The sequence below is a fragment of the Furipterus horrens genome, unplaced genomic scaffold (genome assembly GCF_987537825.1).
Source record: "Furipterus horrens unplaced genomic scaffold, mFurHor1.1.pri manual_scaffold_3, whole genome shotgun sequence".
Lineage (NCBI taxonomy): Eukaryota > Metazoa > Chordata > Mammalia > Chiroptera > Furipteridae > Furipterus > Furipterus horrens.
Window position 1 is genome coordinate 202,443,179 of NW_028327173.1, and position 20,828 is coordinate 202,464,006.

The following is a 20,828-nucleotide window of genomic DNA, read 5'->3' on the forward strand; positions in this document are numbered from 1 at the left end:
TCTGCTGAGGGCGGACCCCGGAGCGGCGCGTACCCCTCCCGCCCCACGTCACCTTCGTGCGGCCAGATGTGCCTGAGCACGAATTCCAACTCCATCTTAGCATTTCTACTTTTGAGGCATGTGGCCGCAGAAAGGAAAAACCTGGGGTCCCTGGGCACATACTGATGCCCAGGAGGCCAGGCGTCCGGGCTCTGAGCAGCCCCGGGTCTGTGAGGCTGGGGCGCCCCTGCTCTGGCCTCTCAGTGCCCGGCCGTACTCACCCAGTGAAGGGAGCCCATGCACAGCTTGGCGGCCAGGAGGGGGATGGTGGCGTCGTCGGGCTTCAGCCGAATGCACTCTTTCAGCACCTTCACCGCACGGGCAGACTTGGCAAAGAAGACGACTTCTGTGAAACTCAAAACCTTTGCTGGGACCAAACACCAAAAGCTTTCCCAGGGGGTTTTAGTTAGCTGCCCTCTTCATGAGGTTTTCCAATGGGGAGCCACCCACGCATGGGCCAGAGCGTGGGGCTCCTGAGTGATGGGGGATAAACTGGGGTTTAGACAAGTGGCAGTGCTTCTCTGGAATCACACTTATTTCCTTCTGTCCTTGCGTAGCCATTGTATAAATAAGACGAAAATAAAGACGGTGGAGGCTCATATCATTATAAAAAATAAACGGTCCAATTTATAGCATACCATAATAAATTTCTGTCTCCACGTAGCCCAAATAATCTTATATCACAGACTTAACAATTCACTAAGTGGCAGATTCACTAAGAGGCCCAAATGAATGATCCTCATCGAGTATGTGCCACATGGGGGTGCCTATACTAAGCACCCTTGTGTGTAACATCTTGTTTACCCGATAACCGTTCTATGAAGTAGGTCCTAGTGTGACTACATTTTACTGAAAAGGAAACTGAGGGACTAAGTGACCTGCCCTGCGTCACATAGCCCAGACCACAATGCCAGCAGCTGGACACTGAAGCTGACGCTTTCAGCTAATACCATACACCGCCTAATATAATAAATTGCTAAAGAGAATGGGAAGATTTCCCCCTTCAGGAATAAGTTTACACTCCCAAAGGTGTGAAAGGGCTTCAGTGTGAAGAAACCAGCCTGAGTTTAAGCCACATGTTAACGTGACGGAGTTAGAATGGCTACAAAAAAGGGAAATATTTCAGAGTTCTTCTCAATGAAATGTCCACGTGACCTCCACATAATTATATGTGAACGCTCATTTATAAAGGACCAGAGGGCAGTTTCAAATAGTTGGTTCAGACTTTCATGAAGTGTTACCTCACCCCTCGGGATTCCAAGGCATTGAGCACTGACGTAGAGAACTGCATGTCACAAAGGGGGACTCACTTTTCCGGCAGCCATGAGTGACAGAGCAAACTGGTACCAGAGGTGGAACTCCTCGAAGGCGAACTTCATGGCTCGTTCCAAGCACTGAAGTGGGAAGAGGGACAAATGCAGACACCTGAGAACTGCCAGGGTCACGCTGGCCACGCGTGCGTCTGTGGCTGTGCACACTAAGGCAGGACCTGGGAAATCGGCCTTCCTTGAGTGCTTAAAACACAAGCTCCACCAACCCCCTCCTGCGGAGTCCCCACAGGGGAGGACGCACCTGCTGGAAGCCGGGACAACCCACTATTGACTGAAACGCAATCCGTGATCTCGAGCCGTTTTGCATCTAAGCGCAAGGAAAGTGGCACAAACGCTCGAACGTGAGGCCCGACCTGACACGTGCTTCCGGAGCGGAAACACAAACCGCTACTGGACGGTGGTCACGGGACGCAGGAGTGGCCTCCTGGGCCTTGATTAGTGAGAAGGGAGAACCATAGCTACGACTTGGAAGTGGCACTCCTGGAGGGACAGGCACGAACGACAGGGTTCGCCTTCACTTGGTGACAGCGAGGGGTCCAGCATAAACCCAGCCTGCAGTGCACAGGCAGGGAGGGTGGAAATCAGGCTGGAAGGCAGGTCTGGGCTGTGGCCATGCCACTGAGAGTCTGACATGGCAGCTTGTTTTCAAAGCGGTTCCATCTCCCCCTCCACCCCAGCTTTGGGTTTCCCTCCTCTGTGCTCCTAAAGTTCATCACTGTATAGGATGGGCAAATGTAGGCTTGTAATTGTGAGTACGTGAAACACAGTTTATCCTTGTATTATTATTCATTAATTCGTCGGCAGCCGTCCGTCTCGAGAGACGATGGTGTAGCTTCTTAAGAGTCTATCTGCACCGCCGAGAATGGCTGTGCAGTCCGACTCGGGAGTGACACGGTATCTGTCTCCTCCCGTGTTGAATCGACATCTTGCGATGACGCTGGAGTGTCCTCTCCAGTGAAGCTGAAGCTACAGAGCCTGGGCAGGGTGATATGGAGGGTCTGCTGTTGCCCATGCAGCAGACCCCCCCTCTCTTCGCAGCTGAAGGGTCCAAGGGAAAGACGGAGTCAATACAGCTTGGGTTCAGGTGCGCCGCAGGAGTTGCCGGTGTTGACTGCAACGTCAAACCGCCTTAGGGACTCCGGCTCCAGATTTTCTGTCGGGGTTTACTCCCTTAGCCTTTCCCCTGAAGAGGTATGCCGCAAGGCAGCGGAGGTTTTTTGGAGTCAGAGTTTTCCTTCTCTGATGTGCCCTGACTGGAAGATCGAACCAGCGACACTTAGCTCGCAGGCCGACGCTCAATCCACTGAGCCAAACCAGCCAGGGGAAATATTCATTAATTATCATATGATTTTCCATATGAACAACTGTAAACCTACGTTTGCCCCGCCCTGTATGCTAATGTGACAGTCTTCACCCTCCTGCCCCAGCCCAGCCCAGCCCCATCATGGGAAGTGACCAAACGCAGGAATCCTGACTCCCTTCTCTCCTCGGTGCCTGCCCGTGGTGGGTAATGTACAAATCATTCACTCTCAGTCAGTGAGGAGTCTCTGGTTTCTGCAGGGACATGATCACATCATCTCTCTAGAAGATCATGGGGGCAGGATGTGTAAGAGCAGAATACAGACAGGCCAGGAATAAAATAGAATAATCCAGGGACTTCAAAACTAAGAAATCTGTCTGACAGAATCAGCAAGAACAGGACACCAGAGGAAGGGAGTGGGGTGGCTGGTGAAGGTAGAGCCTGAAGGAGGGGCCTCCAAATCTCTGACCTGTATGCCTGGCAGAGAAAGCCCCTGTATGTGCACGTGTGTGTGCGTGTGTGTGTGTGTGTGTGTGAGACAGAGAGAGAGAGAGAGAGACATAATTTTTTAGAATAAAGGGGAAATGGGGGGAAAAGGTGTTTTACTAGTGACTTTGGTATAGAATATGATAAGTTTGAGGTGTCATGTGGTGATGTACTAGAGATAATCAGAGTCAACCTGGGGCCTCAAGAAAAAGATCTAACAAAATACATTTGAGATGAAAGAAATTTAGAAAGAGGTAAATAATTGGAAATATATCCTATGTCTATGGACTGGAAAAAAATATCATTAAGATGTCAATGCTACTCAAAGCAATCTACAGAGTCAATGCAACCCCCATCAAAATCCCAATGGCATTTTTTGCAGGAATAGAAAAACCCCTCCTAAAATTTACCCTAAAAATCTCGCGGGACTCCAAATAACCAAAACAATCTTAAAAAAAAAAACAAACAAAAAAAAAACAGAGCTGGAAGACTCACACTTCCTGATTTCAAGCTTACTACGATGCTGTGGTAATCAAAACTGTGTGGTATGACATAGAGACCCAAACAAATTGGAAGGAGTAATTCACAAAGATATCTGTATACCATGTTCACAGCGGCCATTACAATAGCCAACCTGGGACAGCTCCCACGTGCCCATCCATGGGCGAACGGATAAACAAAATGTGATGCACTCTTATACAAACAATGGAACGTTTTTTAGCCTTAGCAAAAGAGGAAACTGACAAAAAACCGAGGTGATAAATGAGGTCCCAGAAGACTAGAGAGAGCCAGGCCTCTGGACCAAAGGGGCCCCTGATGGAAGGTCTTCTCTCAAGGATGCAGATTCCTAAAGGTAAGGGAGGAAGACCCATCAGAGGCTGTTCAGCCCCGACACTGTTTTCTCTGTAAGGACAGAATGAGGTGGTTGCTGGGAAGAAAGAAAAAGAACAGGGAGAGGAGGTTTTAATAAAAACAGAAAAGCTTTAAACAGTAAGAAAACTTCACCCCGAAGGGACAGGATGCTCACATCAGGGTTGCCTCAAAGACTGGGGTGGATGAGCAGTGGCAGCTGGGGCATGTGCTGCCATTTTTCTCCACTGATGCTCTGCGGCCAGCCGGGAGCAGAGGAGAATGACAGAATCCTCAGGATTAATGGATGGTGGCTGGGAGCTGAGAAACTGGAGGACATATTAAATGTAAAACAAGGTGGTGGGAGCGGAGAGAAAAGAATTCCAGAATTGTAAGTGGTATTTACGGAAAAGGTCACAGTAAACATTATGCTAGCTGGTTTACTGTGAAAACCCACTCTCATGAAAATATATTACAAAGTGAAGTACTAAGCCATTAATAAGCACCTACTAGTGATGGCATAGGGTGGGTACCTGTAGGTCCCAAGAAAGATGAGCACTTGGTCCCTCATTGGGATCACACTGCAACATGTTTGCTACAGTTTCAGGGGTGGACTTGTAACTCCATTCTGGACCGTGTGATGCCAGCAGAAGTCCCTGGGGGAGGCCCTCCTAGGACTTTCAGAGGAGGGTGCCCTTGGCTGGGGCACAGCTGGCCCTCGCCCCAGCCCTTCCTTCCGCCTGGGGCACAGGCTGACACTGGAGGCCGGGCCGCAGAAAGAGAAGAAGAGCGGTGAGGTGCTGCGGCCTCTCACCAGACTTCTCGTTGTGGGGGACAAAATACACTATGTGGTGAAGTCACTGTCAGTGTGTGAGTTACATCCGGGTACCCCTCTCACTATTACAGACACTGAATGGCAGAGCTGGACTCTGCACTTGACCCCGGAGCCCTCCTAACTGCTCTGCTTCATTGATAAGCACCAGAAATCTGTTCCTGTGCTTTTAAGAAGCACAGGGGGAAAGGACTAAAGCAGCTGCCGGGAAAGATCAAGTAGGCAAGCTGGGGTAGTGGGGGGAGACCTAATGCAGGTGTGGGGTGGTAGGGGCGGGGAAGAAATGGGGGCGGTAGGGGTGACGGAGAATACCGAGTAAGGAAAAGCCAACGGTATGCTTGGAACCCGATTCAGGAGGGGAACAAGGGCTGATGAAGGAAGAGACAAGAATGAATCGCACTGCCCGAGACTCGGCAAAGGAGCCGGTAGGTGGAGAGAAGGGGTCAACAGTGATCAAAAGCCGAGGCTCGTTCCAACAGCTCTGCTCAACCGATCCATTGCAGGATAACCACTAAGCATTCAATACACACACAGAAACACGTAGCTGTTTAAATGCTTTCCCCCCTCCTTTTGTTAAGGGGAATGATAAATACCAACTGTTTTCCTGATAAAGGAAAGGAGTTCAGCAGCTGAAACAGTCTGTTCTCAACCAAAAGCTAGATGACATAAATAAGTGCAGATCCTTATTTTCTTTTGTGCCAAAGGCTTACATGGTCGTTATACTCAGGGAAAAAACGCACCCATCCCAGGTGCTGCAGGACAACACCAGCTCTTGTAGAGGAGACTCAGAATCTTGGGGCTACAAGGGAATTTGGGACGCATTCAGACGAAGTCCCCAAAGGAGAGGGCATTTGTCATTTTGGCTGCCTGTCACCACAGATCTCTTCTGACTTTTTATTTCAGGGGCAGGGGGCACCCTAGATAGAAGGGAAGCAGCATCCCTGCTTCCCAGCAATAAACCTAAGTAAGGGTGAATGAAGGAGGGGAGCACTAGAAGAAGGGTCACATGACCCAAGGAGGGCCACTCAGGCGCCCCTGCCAGCCCTTTGCACCTGCAGCTAGTGAGGCTAGGCAAGACCCTTGGTTGTTCCTTCCGGTGGCCAGGCCTGGGGGGCCACAGAAGCGGCAGGGTTGGTATACGCCCCCCAGAGCAGCCTGGGGCAGGAGCCCAGCCGCCTTCATCTCTGCTCACACACGCTGTTCAGCCTTCTGCGGATCCTCGACAGCTGACTTTTCTCCTTGAGTTAACTAGTCAGGTTCCGTTACTAAAACCAAGGTCCTGAAGGTACGCCCAGCCAGATGCTTCAGGTCCCTGTCCTAACAACCCCCAACAAGCAGCTTCTGCCTGAGAACCTTGCAGAATAGGAATTCACAACCTGAATAGTAGCTAGAAATAATCTAGGCATCGTTGCTACAGATGAAATGTGTGAATCTGGACAATCCAATTAACCATTTTACACCTAGACTCCTTCTGTAAAATGGGAACTATAATAGTAATTAATGTAGAGTTATCAAGAAGACAATTAGTTAATACATATAAGCAAAATTAGTTAATACAGTATTCCCTCACTTATCATGGGTATTACATTCTAGATCCCCTGCGAAGTAGGAATCTTACATTTATTCTACACTTTTAAACCTATGTAACTTTAACAACATACATGTACAGTACCACAAAATCCTGCGATATAGCGAAAAATCCACAATAAATAATTAAATATAACATTTTTTTTTTAAATGACCAACATTTTTTAAAATCCTGTGATACAGTGAGGCCATAAGTGAACTGCGCTATAGAGAGGGACTACCATATATAGAAGAATAGTACCTCAGATATAGGCTTACAAGTGCTAAATAAAGGTTAGCTATAATCTCTTTTTTAAAACCTAACAGTCTTATATTAAGAAAGAAAACTGCATAATATCTATGACTTCACCCAAATTTAATATATAAAAATGCAAACTTATAATGCATTATATCAGAAATAATTTTTTGTTTCACAAATGTTTTCTCCTTTTAGAAAAGGATCCCATCTGAGACCCTTGAAAATAGTGCATAACTTTATAGAACCAGGCTAGAATATACGTGTGTTATTTATTTCCTTAATAAGTGGCATGGACTGAATGTTTGTGTCCTCCCCAATTCCCATGTTGAAACCCAACCCCCGTGTGATGGTGTGAGAAGGTGAGGCCTTCGGGAGGTGACTGGGTCATGAGGGCAGAGCCCTCAAGAATAGGTTTAGTGTCCTTATAAGAGGGGCGAGACCCCTTGACCCTTGCTGAGTACACAGTGAGAAGCTGGCAGCCTGCAACCCAGAAGGGGGCCTCTGCTAGACAGTGAGTCTGTTGGAGCCATGACCTTGCACTTCAAGGTCCAGGCAGGTACTATTATGTCCCTCCATTCCCAGACGAGGAGGCTGGAGCACAGACTGCCACGTGGCTGCGCAAGGTCGCAGCAGGTTCTCGTGGGGCCAGGATCGGGATCTGGGCAGTCTGGTTCTAGTGGGGGATCTCAGCACGACACCTTGCTGCCTGACATGCTGCTGGCACCTAACTCATCAGGTGCACTCATGCTGCATGAAGCCACGTGCAGCTACATCGGAGTCCCCTAAAAACACCACAGGTCCCCTGAACGCCTTCTGAGACCCGGCAAGGTTTTTTACTGCTAACGGGGCCCTTGCTCCCACAGCCTTTAAGGGACCCCCAGGGCTACTCAGGACCGAAGCCTTTCCAGCTTGCAGAATTTCCAAGAAACTTCAGATCCCATAATGCCCACCAGCCCCACCGTAGCTGAGGATGCCACGTCCCCAGCCCACGTCAAAGGTGCTCAGTTGACGTGAGTCACGCATTTCCTCTACACTCACCGCGGCATCTTTCACAGACCCCTCCCAGCGCGGGCCTCTTTCTCGTAACCGTAACGAGACAGGGCGTGAAGGCACACAGGGCAACAACTACACACGGGCCGTTCACCCCAGCTCCGAGGCGCCTGGCTCTGGCATCACAGCCGAGGCCTGTCTCGCTGTGGGCTCTTGGCATCTTACAGACAGTGGTGCGCAGACTCTGAGAAAGTGCCCAGGCAGCTCCAGATGCTCCTGAAATCTCACTGCCAAGCACACTGCTTGATATATAACATGTCCTCCCCTATGTTCCTGCCAACATCACGGTTACGTAAGTCCCTAACCAGCTCAGGTCAATGTACCTCAGTACAACAGAAGGCCCTCTCCCAAGACCAAAGGATGCCACTAAGGAAAACAGGAACTCAAGCATTTGCTGTCCATAACTTCTGCCCCTAGACGGGGTGTCTGCTCACCCCAGTTCTGTTTGACTATTCCTTTTAAGCACCTTAATCATATCTGTATGTGACGGAGTAAAAATTTCCAGTTTTAACAGAGTGGGGGTATTGGGAAGAGAATATATGCTATAAAGTAAAAATAAATAAGAGCATTTACATTTTAATAATGGTTCCAGTCTAAAAGAAGTACTGACAAGCCCTGGCTGGTGTGGCTCAGTGGATTGAGCACCGGCCTGCAAATCAAAGGGCCGCAGGGTCGATTCCCAGTCAGGGCACATGCCTGGGTTGCAGGCCAGGTCCCCAGTTGGGGGCGTATGAGAGGCAACCACACAGTGATGTTTCTCTCCCTCTCTTCCTCCCTCCCTTCCCCTCTCTCTAAAAATAAATAAATAAAATCTTAAAAAAAAAAAAGTACTGACAAAATAAGCTTTTTAGAAGACGCAGGTACCGAAACCTATATAATTCTATTAACAAATGTCACTCCAATAAATTCAATAAAAAAGAAAAGAAGACACAGGTGTTCTGTGCATGTTGGGGGCATTTACGAGGCCGCTTCAATCACCCAGGCCCAGCATGGCTGGTGGCTGGGAAGGGGGCAGTGGAGGCAGACATGGGGCCGAGGACAGCGGTCTGTGGCTCAGGGGCCAGACCGCCCCAGGCTTAATCCAATCTCCTACCCTCCGGCCACCGGGTGGTTATGGGGCTGTGTGAAGAAATTTTTTAAATGCTGGTGAAATCTTTAGAAGAGTGTGTGGCACAGAATGAATGTTATAAACATGTTACTATTGATGTTGTTTCCATGAAACAAAGCAGCAGCAGACCCTGCAGGGTTTGGGGCTCTACCTGAGCGGGGCCTGCAGGGGAGAAAGAGGAGTTCTGGGAGCGGGGGGAGGGGTGCCCGTGGGTGGCAGGGGAGAGTGGGAAGGGAGAGAGGAGAGGAGATTCTGGCCCTTTTCACTGCTGGTGTTGGCCTGGAAAGAGGGATGTGGTGTCCTACCCAGGTCCGCCGGTCCCTGAGTCACCCAAGCAAAACAGCAGGTGACGTCTCAAATCATCCCTCACCAGAGAAGAAGATGGATTTGGCAGTAGTGTTTCTGCCAGGAAAGGCAGGGCCATTCGCTGTAACCGCCACGCTGCTGCCACCTCTCTAAAGCCCACAGAGCGTTCACTCAATGCCATGAATGTTTCGGTAGAACAATAATGGCTCTAAATGGCATCCCGATCATTTGCGTGGTAGTCACAAGGCCCCGCGCAAAAACGCTTCCTTCGGGAGCAAAGGCTTATCCTCTGGAGGCTTTTATTTTGGCTTTTCATAAATCAGCCATCTCTGAGGGGGCAGCAGGAACGAGCAGCTCTCTTGGCCCAAGAACGGGATTTAGCAATTACCTTCCTAGCCTGCAAAGCCCAGTCCCACGAACTGGGCGCACAGCAGCGACAGCTGTACCACAGCGAGGAGAAGCCAGAGTCTATTTTCGGAATTCGGGAGTGAGATTCCGCAGCCAAAAACCCATGGAGGCAGGGGCAGGAAGAAAATAAATCAGATTTCGCCTCAAATTTAGCCTGGAGCTTCAGTCTAAAATTCATCCCTATTAAACTAGAACAAATAACACGGAGAGCTGTCTTCATGACTCGCCTCTGTGGACAGGTTGGCCGAATGCTGAGTTCTCATAACATAGATCCTTCCATTGATTAGGAGGAGTTTCTTTTCTAAGTCCTTTGTACTTAATGAGTCAGCTAATAAATGTAATTCTTTGCAGTTGTGTAACAATGTTTTTTTTAGTTTAACATAGCACGTGGATAATATATTGTGTCTTTACTTTTAGCAATGAGAAACGAAGTAATCTAGACATTTGGGACCATTATGTTAGACCCACAGAATGACATAATCAGAATCAGAGAGAATGATGAAACCTTTGAGATGATCTAGACCCGTTCTTACTTTATGGATGCGGGAACTAAGCCCCAGACGGGAGACAGGACCTGCCCAGGGTCACACAGAACCCAGGTTCAGAGCCCTGATTTCTGAATTAACTAAAAAGATTTTTAAAAAATGTAAAGTGTAAATTAAAGTGGACTTTGAGAGCTCTATTCCACAAGAGCCCAGAGCCTACGAAAGGCTTCTAAAAAGCATGCTTATGGGGCTCTCAGCGACCAATAAAAGCCCCTCCCAACCCAGGTTTCGAGAAAACACAGAGGGTGCCCACTGAAGCTTGCTCAGATTTCTCTGCCCTTAAATTAAACATACAACAGAGCAAACCCCGCATCCAAGCCCCCCTCCCATTTCTCTCCTTGCTTTACAACAGCAATACTGCTCCAAGCAGAGGACTCTCAGAGCTTTATTGCTTTGGCAAATGCCTATATTAAAAGACACCATTTTCTCTGGCCACGGTGGAGGTGTAGAGACTGGGCCGCGTTTCAAAGGCCACAGACTTTATCACAGACACGAAGGCGGGGCTCCGCCCTCCAGCGTGCCCTCTGCTCAGCTCCACGATGCCACTTGATCGAGCTAGCGTGCGAGTCGAGGGTCTCCGGGGCCCTCCGCTGACACTCCACACTCCGCCTGCTGTTTTGCCGATACGGCTGGTTCTTTGTCATTCTTGCAAAATGAACCTCTAAGTTCAAGAAATAGACGTTCCGACCCATGGACATGGACAACTAAATGGGGATGGACTGTGGGGGGGGGGGAGGTGGGTGGAACAGAGGAGAGCAAAGGGGGAAAAATGGAACGGTCATAGAAAAACAATAAGAAAATAAATTAAAAAAAAAAAAAAAGTAGTGAACATTTCATTCCTCTACCTCCTCCCTCTTTAACTGCCTCTCACCTTTCGGTCTCTGTCTGTTTTCAGTCTGTCTCCCCGGGCTTGGGTGGGGGGCACCCGCTTTTAACCCTTCAGCCACAGCTGCCACCTCACCCGGGCAAGGACTGAGGGAGCGAAGGAAAGAGCCCCGGGCGCAGCAGCCCAGCGGGGGGACAGGTACCGTGTGGGCGCTCAGGGAATGCTCGGACGAAGGAGTAAATACGGACTGAGTATTAGGACCCATTCTTTTGAGCATCCTTTAAGGAGTGCAGGGGAATGAATGCAAGGCCTCTGGAGGTGACGCCGCAGCAGATGCGCGGTGGCCCGGGGGCCCAGTCCAATGCGGCCACTTTCACAGGTCCAACGGCTGAGAACTGTTTATAGATGCGCCCTTGCCGTCTGTTGGATGGGAGGACACACTGACTTTGCATCCAAATGAAATGAAAGGTTATCCCCAAGCCAATCCCATTCCTCTTATTAATGCACCTGTGTTACAAAAATTGTAGTCATTATTACATGTCAGTTTAAACAATAAAGACTTTGTGGAGATTTGTTTCCTCTCATTATATCTATATAATATCCTTGATTTTGTTTTTTGCTTCTCAAAAACTAAAATATTTAGTATTCGGCCCTTTTTAGAAAGGTTTGTCAACCCCCAGACTGACTTCGGGAGGCACTTCATGTCACTGAGGCAGGACTGATGTGCCTCATTGTACCAAAGAGACCAGGTGAAAGTTACGAGGAGGTAACTTTGGTTCTTTGTCATTCTTGCAAAACGAACCTCTAAGTTCAAGAAAAACCTCTAAGTTTCAGAGGAGCCCCTTCTGATAACCAAAGAGCGAGGGAACGGAATGGAATGGCACGCGGCTCCACCAAGAGCTGTGCTGGCTACTCACGCCCGTCCTCTCGCTGAGCCTCACGCTGGTCTCTGAGGTGGAAGCCCAGAGGGGCTAAATATCCTTCCCTAAGTTACACAGTGGCAGTGGCAGGATTTGAACCTGGATTTGCCCGACTCTAACACTGAGTTATTTCCTTGTGCAATGGAAGACACTACTCATGGTCAAGGGTCATCTGCCAGGGTTATTACAGAGAGGACTTTTACTTTAGAAAGCAGATTATTAACACCTTTGCATACACTATCTCTTTTATCATAACAATAACCCTTGGAGGTAGGTCCTATTATATCTGTATTTTCCATAACAGGATGGGTTTAGAGAGGTAAAGACACCCCTCAAGTTCATGCTTGGCTTGGAAAGTAGCAGAATTGAGAATTCAAACTCAGATCTGACATCAAAATATGAGATATTAAGATGGCAATACTATCCAAAGTGACCTAGAGATTCGATGAAACCTCTATCAAAACTCCAACAGTCTTTTTTGCAGAAATGGGAAAGCCAATCCTCAAATTCATGTGGAACTGCAGGCGTCCTGGGACAGGCAAAACAATCTTGAAAAAGAGCCAAGTTGGAGAACTCATGCTTCTTGAGTTCAAAGCTTACAACGAAGATACAGTAACCAAAAGGGTGTAGGATAAACACATAGAAGGACGAACTAGAACGAAGAGCACAGAAATAAACCCGCATATCTATGGCCAACTGATTTTCAACAAGGGTGCTAAGTCCATTCAATGGGGAAAGAAGAGTCTGAACAAATGTTAGAACAACTTGATTTTCACACACAAAAGAACGAAGTTGGACCCCCTAATGACACCAAATACAAAAATTAACTCAAAATGATCAACAACCTAGATATAAGAGCAAAAATCATCAAACCCGTACAGAAAAACATAGAAGTAAATCTTCATGACCTTGGAATTAGCAACAGATTCTTAGCTATGACACCAAAAGCATAAGCATCGAAGGAAAGAAAATTGATATACTAGACTTCATCAGAATCAAAAACTTTTGTGTATCATATAACATCATCAGAAAAATGAAAAGACAAACTACAGAATAGAAGAAAATATCTGCTAACAGTTTATTAGCCACAATAAATAAAGATCCCCTATAGCTAAGCAACAAAAAGACAAACAACCCAATTTAAAAATGAGCAGGTCCTGTCTAGACATGTCTCCAGACAGAATACTCAAATGGCCAATAAGCCCAAGAAAAGATATTCAGCTTCATTAGTCATTAGGGAAAAGCAAACCAAACCCACAATGAGCTACCCTTCCACAGCTACAAGAATGGCTATTATAGAAAAGCAACAACAAAATAACACACGTTGGAGAGAATATGGAGAAACTGGACCCCTTGTGCCTTGCTGCTGGGAGTATAAAGTGGTGCAGCCACGATTAAAAAAAAAAAAAAAAGAATTTGGAGGTTCTGCAAAAAGTGGAACATAGAATGACCATATGACCTAGCAATTCCACTCCTGTGTATATACCCAAAAGAACTAAAAACTGGAACTCAGATATGTGCGCGCCAGTGTTCACTACAGCATTATTCACAGTAGCCAAAAGGTGGACACAATCCGACATCCATTGTCTAAATGGATAGGCAATATGTGGCATATGCATACAATAAAACATTATGCAGCCAAAATGGGAATGAAGTCTGATACATGCCATTGGATATATTATCACAACATGGCAGACTTGAGAACATGAAGCTATTGAAATAAGCCAGACACGAAGAACAGGCATTGCATGGTTGGCGGTTATGGGGGGAGGTGGAGCGGGGAGTCATTGCTTAATGGGTGCAGAGTTGCTACTCGAGGGGATGGGACATTTAGAAAGATTCATGATGGCTATACGACATTGTGAGTGAAATTAATACCATTGAATTATATACTTTAAAAAGGTTAAAATGGCATATTGAATTTTTTTTAAGTTCAAAAACTTTTTTTTTTGTATTTTGTTTTTGTTTTTTAATTGAGGACCATAAGAAGAAAGCAATGGTGCTTAATTCAAAAAATGCTTTCATATAGTGGGATGGTAGGTACCAGCGGCCATGGCAGTAGCTGAGGTTCTTCGGGGTAGGCCTGTCATGTAAAAATGACATAGCTGGTTCCTACCGGGCCAACCCCCAAAGCTGGGCCAGAGTTGAGATTTGTACAGACGCTCTGCCCAGTATATGCCCACCTCTTCCTCTGCTGCTTATTTCCCAGCTAAATGACCTTGCGTTTATCTAAAAAATCCAAGAAATGGGTGCAGGACGAGAAGGCATATGGCTTGAAGCACTGGTTTAGCAGCAGGTTTTCATCGCGCACCTCCCGTGAACCAACGACTGCGCCTTGTTTCTCAGAAGTCTGTGGTCTGTTTGTGTCAGGGCACACTGATGCCTTCTAGGGACCCAGGCACCGAGGTCAAGGCTGGGTTTCCGTAGTACAAGCGCGGCTGCCTGAAACACCAAACTCTGGTGCAAACTAACAAACGGTAGGCCTGTGAAGCAGACTTAGATGCTCAAGTGGTTTTCACAATACTCCCTGATTAATAAGTGTTTGGGTTAGGGATGTAAAAATGTCCCTTTGGTACAAGCACTAGCCAGACAGTCCTACCCACAGAACTATAATGTTATTGAGATTTATCATAAACAAGTGAATACGAGTTCAACAAGAAAGACAAAAATACCATTTCTGTCTTTAAAGCTGCCATGTTTATGTATGGGGGACACAGGCATACTTTCTAAAAGGACCCCGTAACATTCTGTCAAAATGGAGCCATTAATAGTCAAATTTCAGAAACAAACCTCCCCTGCAGCTTGGGTCCATTCTAAAAAACAAGAGAAGCAGGGCTGGGTGCTTTCCTTCTAATAGTGTGGTTGTCATGCCAACTAGTGCTGCTGTTTAAATTGAAGGGGGAAAAAGGGTTCCTTCCCACACAAACCTTTCAGCAGAGCTCACAATTAGTCTTTTTTAAAAAACGCGACAGCTCACAGCACTGGAGATACGGTAACATTGTGCTTATATTGAAGCCTGTCAGGATCAGGATGTGATCAACCTTTGGTTTGCATTTCCTTTGCACGCTGCCCCTTGCCCTGTCTCTGGCCGAACAATGCCTGGGAAAAAGACAGGCACAGCACGGGCAGACACAAACGCAGCCCATCTGGAGATGGGGATGGAACCTTCCATCCTGAATAAATACAACTAAAGAGAGAGAGAGAGAGAGAGAGAGAGAGAGAGGATGGTTTTCTTGCAAAGGTGGCTCTGCTCCTCCTGTGAGCACAGTTTGCAAAAGCCTGTGTCTGTCTGCACAGTGCTGCACAGCCTACCCAGAGGTGTCAATGACAGCAGGACAGACGATGAGAAGACACGTTAGGAGCCACAGCAGAGGCACTGCCACCCTGTCCCCTTTCAGGGCAGAGCGCCTTGGGGCTCAGGTCAGCAAAGAGGAGCTGAGCCAGGAGGAATGCACGGCATGCCCTGACATGGAGGTGTGGATGCTGGCTGGGGACAGGACAAAGGAGAGCCTGGGAACACGGTAAGAAGGACGTAAGGCCCCTTCTCCTCAGTGGCCCTGTGGTTGTTAACCTTCCGTTCACGAAAGGTCGGCCTGTGTAAAGGAAGATCTGTGCAGTGTCGCTGAGGCAGAGAACCAGCTCCCAGGCCAGACGAGGGATGATGTGGTCTGATCACACCAGCGAGGGGCACAAGCAGCCTGCACCAAGATGCAGGGGCCTGAGGCCTGAGCTCTCTGTCCAAGTTCTCCCTCACCTCCTCCGGGCCCTCAGGCCAAATGCTCTCACACCTTCATTATCTTGACGTTGAGGGGTGTCCCTCAGCTCTTACACTTTGTAATTCCCAACACAGCCTCCCATTGACCCACCCACCCCGCAGACTCTGCTGCAAGTAACATCCCTAGTGCTCCCCAGTTTCACGATTGCAGCTGAGCCTTGAACAATGCAGGGGTAAGGAGCACTGAACCCTGTGGAGTCAAAAATCTACATAAAACTTTGACTCCCCCAAAACTCAGTTGTCTCTCAGTACCTGTGGGGAATTTGTTCCAGGATCCCCTGTGGATACCAAAATCCGTGGATGCTCAATCCCCTATATTAAATGGTGTAGATTAATGCATACAGTTGGCCCCCCCACATCCACAGACTCCCAACTTCAGATGGAAAACAGCACAGGTATTTATTTTTAAAAATCCACACATAAGTGGAGCCATGTAGTTCAAACCCACGTTGTTCAAGGGCCATTTAGCTATCTTGTCATGTGTTTCTATTTGATCGCGCTAACTAGGCTGGAAGTTCGTTTTTTGTTTTTTGTATACTTTGTTGCTTCCTGGGTGCCAGTAACCCCTGGCATTTGGCGGTAGGAACTGTGCAGAAGCTCACCGTCGCACGAGCTCTGCGTGCTCTGTTCTGAGCACTTTACGCGGATTAGTGAATAATCTCACAATTATGAGACAGGTATGATCATTATCTGTGGTTTACAGAAGTAGGACCAGAGACGTAAGAGGTTAGTAACTCCTAGGATGATGCAGCTGGAAAATGGCAGATGCAGAACTCAGACACAAGCTCCCCAGGGCTCTGAGGAGGGGCGAGAGGTTGCTGACCTGGGCTGGGGGTAGTGGAGGAAGGGAGGGGCAGGGAGGGGGCAGTGACCAATGGAAGGGAGAACAGTGACTGGCAATAGCCACAATAAAATATGCGCGATACTATCCCATCCCTTGAAACTTACATAAATGTACATTCTTAAAAAGAGACAGGAAAAGATGGTCTCTAAAATGTCAGTGGGTAGTTAACTCAGGAGACAGGGATTCCAAGCGACTTTTCTTTTCTATATTTGTAGGTGGTGTTTGATCCTTCAAGGAGTCCACGGGGCTGTTGCATACGGCAGAAACATAAACAATGAAGTCAGTTTCATTATGGGACAAAAAGTAAAACAAAACAAAATAAAAAGAGAGGAAGAAAGAAGGGGACAGAGGAGGAGCCGTCAAACGTTTAATGGAGGGGTGGCGTGCCAATTTCTGTGTTTTAGGAAGATCAGTGAGGGTGCAGGAGATGAACACAGGGAAACGTAGCCTTCCACCGTGCTGAATGATAATAATGACAACCATTAACAACCACAGGGCCCAAGGAAGTAGTACAGGAAGTTTAAAATCCAGTTACCCTCCACAGCAGCACCCTTCACCACAGCCAAGAGCCTGCTGACTGATAAATGGATAAACAAGTTGTGATATAGGCATACGCTGTAACGCAAGTCAACCATAAAAAAAGGACTGAAGTGCTGACTCATGCTACAACATGCGTGAGCCTTGTTCTAAGTGAAAGAAGCCAGAAGAAAAGGCCATATATTGGATGAGTCCACTTATATGACACACCCAGATTAGGTAAATGCAGAGGCACAAGGCAGATGGGTAGCTGACAGGAACTGAGGGTGGAGGAATGAAGAACGATTGCTTAATGGGGCGGGGTTTCCTTTCAGGGTGATGAAAACTTTTGAAATTTGATAGAGGGGATGGTTGCAGACCCGTGGGAATATGCTCAATGCCACTGAACTGGACACTTAAATGATTATGTTTACGTTATATAAATTCTTTAAAATCTAGTTTGCCTTTTCACCTGAAGTCTTGAGAAAAATGGAAAGACAGGTAAAAAGTAAAGAGAAAAGAAAGAAAGGAAAGCTCAGCAAATGAAGGAAGCAGGACTCTATAGGATGTGGCCGGAGACCAAGGGCGAGAAGGTCCGTGCCCGGCCCGGGGGGGACTGAGCCCGACCTTCAGTGGCGGAGCCGGCCAAAGGTGGAACCACTGTGTCCAGGTGCCACACATGTTCACTTCCTGTTTTACTGCCAAGAGCCAAGACTACAGGGCCATCAACTGCTTGGCTGGGAAAAGTTCCAGCTGCAACACTAAGTAGAAACAGCAAGAAAGGCTGAAGCCAGGTACTCAAATCCCTTACTACGAGATGCAGACCCCGCGGAGACCTCCCTAGCCACGGCCACACCAGCCGGCAATGGCCTGCCACCTGAAGACTGGGGGCTGCTTGCGGGCAGGGAGTGTGCCTGGCTCGTGTGTCCCAGCCTGCATCACAGTCCCTGGCCCTGAACAGAGGGTGGCAAACATATGTGTTGAAGACATGAATGTCCTCTATTTTATCAACTGATCTATGTTTCCAATCGATAAAACACAGATATGGTACAAAATTCAAAAGGCTTTAAGGGATATACCGCAACAAATTTCCCCCACCTGTCTATTCTAGCACCTTCCAGGCAACCTTGGGCAATGTCGCCATTGTTTTAAATGTGACTCGTGCTGTGAAATTCTGAATTGCAAAGGCTCCGGCAACCACCCAGACTACCTGGGGACTTGGGCGTCAGGTCATCACCACAAGATGGAAGCTAAATGTGACATCAGGATGAAAGTCATCTGGGTGAAAACAAGGTCCCAGCCAGGAGGAAGCACATGCCAGGGAGCTGCTGGCTGGCAGAGGAATGCTGCGAAGGTGACAGCCGTCCCCCTGGAGTCATTCATGGCATGACGAGAAGTCCATGGGCAGGGGTCATCCAGCCTGTAACCAAGTCAGCCACCACGAGCTGCTCACACCTGTTTCCGACGGAGGCCAACTTCATGCTGGGGAAAGGCTACGCTGCTACAGCATGGGGTGGAAGCAGACATGTGAGCCACACTCGGCCCCGGACCCAGAGAGGTGTTTAGTGGTTTGTCTGGAGGGAAGAAGTTCACCTTCGATGAACTCCGCCATGGGCTGGGTGGCACTGTCCCCGCAGGTGGGCTCCATGGCAGACACAGCGAACAGGAACTAAGCTGGCCAGGAGGAGAGGGTCCCAGGAAATCAAAGCACCCGGAGCGGTGACGAATCTAGGCCAATCTCAAGCCTGGGCAGAGTCCCAGAGGGTGTGGGGTACACTGGGCGTTGACAGGAACACCAGGACATATTGCTTTATCTAGCTGGATTGCGAGGGGCTTTTTTTGAAGAATGAGTAACCACTTGCCCTGTATAGTCACCAAACCAAAGACTAAAAAAAGATCCAAGCCACACAGGCTCATCTGCTCCTGAGGCTCCAGCCTAATGTGGCGAAGCTCCGGCAGGCGAGAGGGTGAGCTGGCGCTGATCTGATTTCAGCCGATCTGTCGCTGCGTTTCCCTCCCTGTCCTCCTGCCCAGAGGCTGTTGCAATGCGTATAAATTTAGAAAAAGAAAGATTAATAACGTGGAAGAGAGCATTTTAACAAAGTGAGTTGTTTTCTTTCTTTCTGTTTACTCCACTGAAGAAAAGATAAAGTGATCCCGTTACTTGATGAGTCCCGCCCACCACGGAATCAGTTCTGCAGAAGCACAGCCCAGGAGGCCAGCTTCTTCTGGAACTGTGAAAGAGTCACGCTTCCCCCCGAAACGTCTCTTAGAAACTGAGGGGAGGAGATGAAAGCACCTTGCACGTGATCAGTACTCAGCTGGGGTCTCCTCTGAACAAGCAAAAGACCCTAAACGGAGACACCATCTGCGTGAAAGCCTGTACCAGCTCGTCGGATGAAATGGCCTAAAAGTGCCATTTCAGCAGGAGTTACACGTTGATACTTTAAATAAATGCAGCCTATTTTATAAGGAAATTAATACAGCAGATGAACGATGTTCGGTTATGGTGGAAATCACACTAAAAGAGAAACTCCAGAAAAAGGCTTGCCTTTCCTCACGCGCAAACTCACAGCCGGCGGGCGGGTGTTCGGACCACTGGTAGGAAGTGACCCCCAGTGAGCTCCACCACCCAGTTGTCTAGCCCCATTTCCATTTCACAGAGGAGGAAACCAAAGCGAAACCCCAAGTCGCGTGGATGCCCGTGAGCGAGCGGGGGTCAGGACCAGGCCCCACCGTACCGCCCGGCACCTGGAAGTCGTTCAGACTCAAGGGCTGTACCTCCGACAGCATCTCATACTGGCCTCTTCTGCCCAGGGCAATGGTCAGCAGGTCATAGACCACTGAGGCGCTCTGCAGGCTGATGAGGCGGTCGCTCTTGTGCTCAGGGATCCTGCTCAGCACAGCGTCCCGGTTGGCCTGGAAACAGCACGGAAGAGACAAGCAGATGGTGAGCTGGCCCGTGCACATAGCCACCACCACGTGTACAGAAGCCATCCAGGTCCTCCTGCCCCTAACAGTTGGGCGACAAGGGCGGGAATGAGTAAGGGGCCTGTCACCTCTGGTTGTTTGTTCAAAATCCCCCAGAGCACCACAGCACGTGGTGCATGGTGTTCTCTAAACAGTGGCGGCCTGGAGGTGTGATCCTGTGGGCAGGTGTGGGCAGGAAGGTTCAGGAGCCAGTGCAAAGCAGGGCGCTGTCTCCCCGGCTCAGGGTCACAGGCAGCCTCGTGGCAGGCACAGCTGCGCTCTGGGCGGCAGACGCCTCCATCGGGTCCGGCCCCGCTGCCCCTCACGTGCACATGCTGCTGCTGCCGCTGCTCTGCGTTAGAGGGTGGGAGGAAACTCCCAGGCCCACGCTTCCCGTCACCAAATGGTGTCATCGCGTTCCCTCCGCCCCGCAGAGACATGCCACACTCGTCCTCTACCACCAGAGCAACATGCAGGTCCCTGTATGACATATTCACTGGAACAGGCTACAGGGACTCATCATAATCAATCTTGTTTAGGGAAACACTAAACAGATGTACACGAGACAGCAGGAAGCAAACAGATTTTTGTTTTAAAGACACTACTGCAGAGGACTCAAGAGAACACCTTGCCTGTTTCACATCTCCTCTGCTTAGCAGAGAAATACAACAGGCACATTCCAGCTTATTAGCCTCATCTACCTAGAAATCAAAATGTAATTTCTCTGCAGATTCCTCCAGACAACACCCATGCATTACAGACGCTAACCACCAGCTCGTTTTCCTTTTCTCCCTGGAAAGGAATTCAGAACCAACCAAGTTCGATTTTGCCTTCTTTTCTTCCCTACTAATGAACGGAAGTCTCCAGATTTATCCGTCCCTAGGGGTATGGAAAGGGA

At 48.5% G+C, this 20,828-nt stretch overlaps 1 protein-coding gene across 7 annotated transcripts in view; it reads right to left on the reverse strand.

Annotated features, from left to right (window-relative positions):
• TTC7B (tetratricopeptide repeat domain 7B) overlaps positions 1-20,828 on the reverse strand; it is a 215,858-nt gene that overhangs the window by 89,973 nt on the left and 105,057 nt on the right. For all 7 annotated transcript variants that reach the window (XM_090271296.1, XM_090271294.1, XM_090271292.1 and 4 more), the window contains 3 exons: positions 19,742-19,879; positions 1,350-1,433; positions 261-365 (listed from right to left, as the gene is read on the reverse strand). In XM_090271296.1, the coding sequence (XP_090127422.1) occupies positions 261-365; positions 1,350-1,433; positions 19,742-19,879 (327 nt within the window). The remainder of the gene's footprint in view (positions 1-260; positions 366-1,349; positions 1,434-19,741; positions 19,880-20,828) is intronic.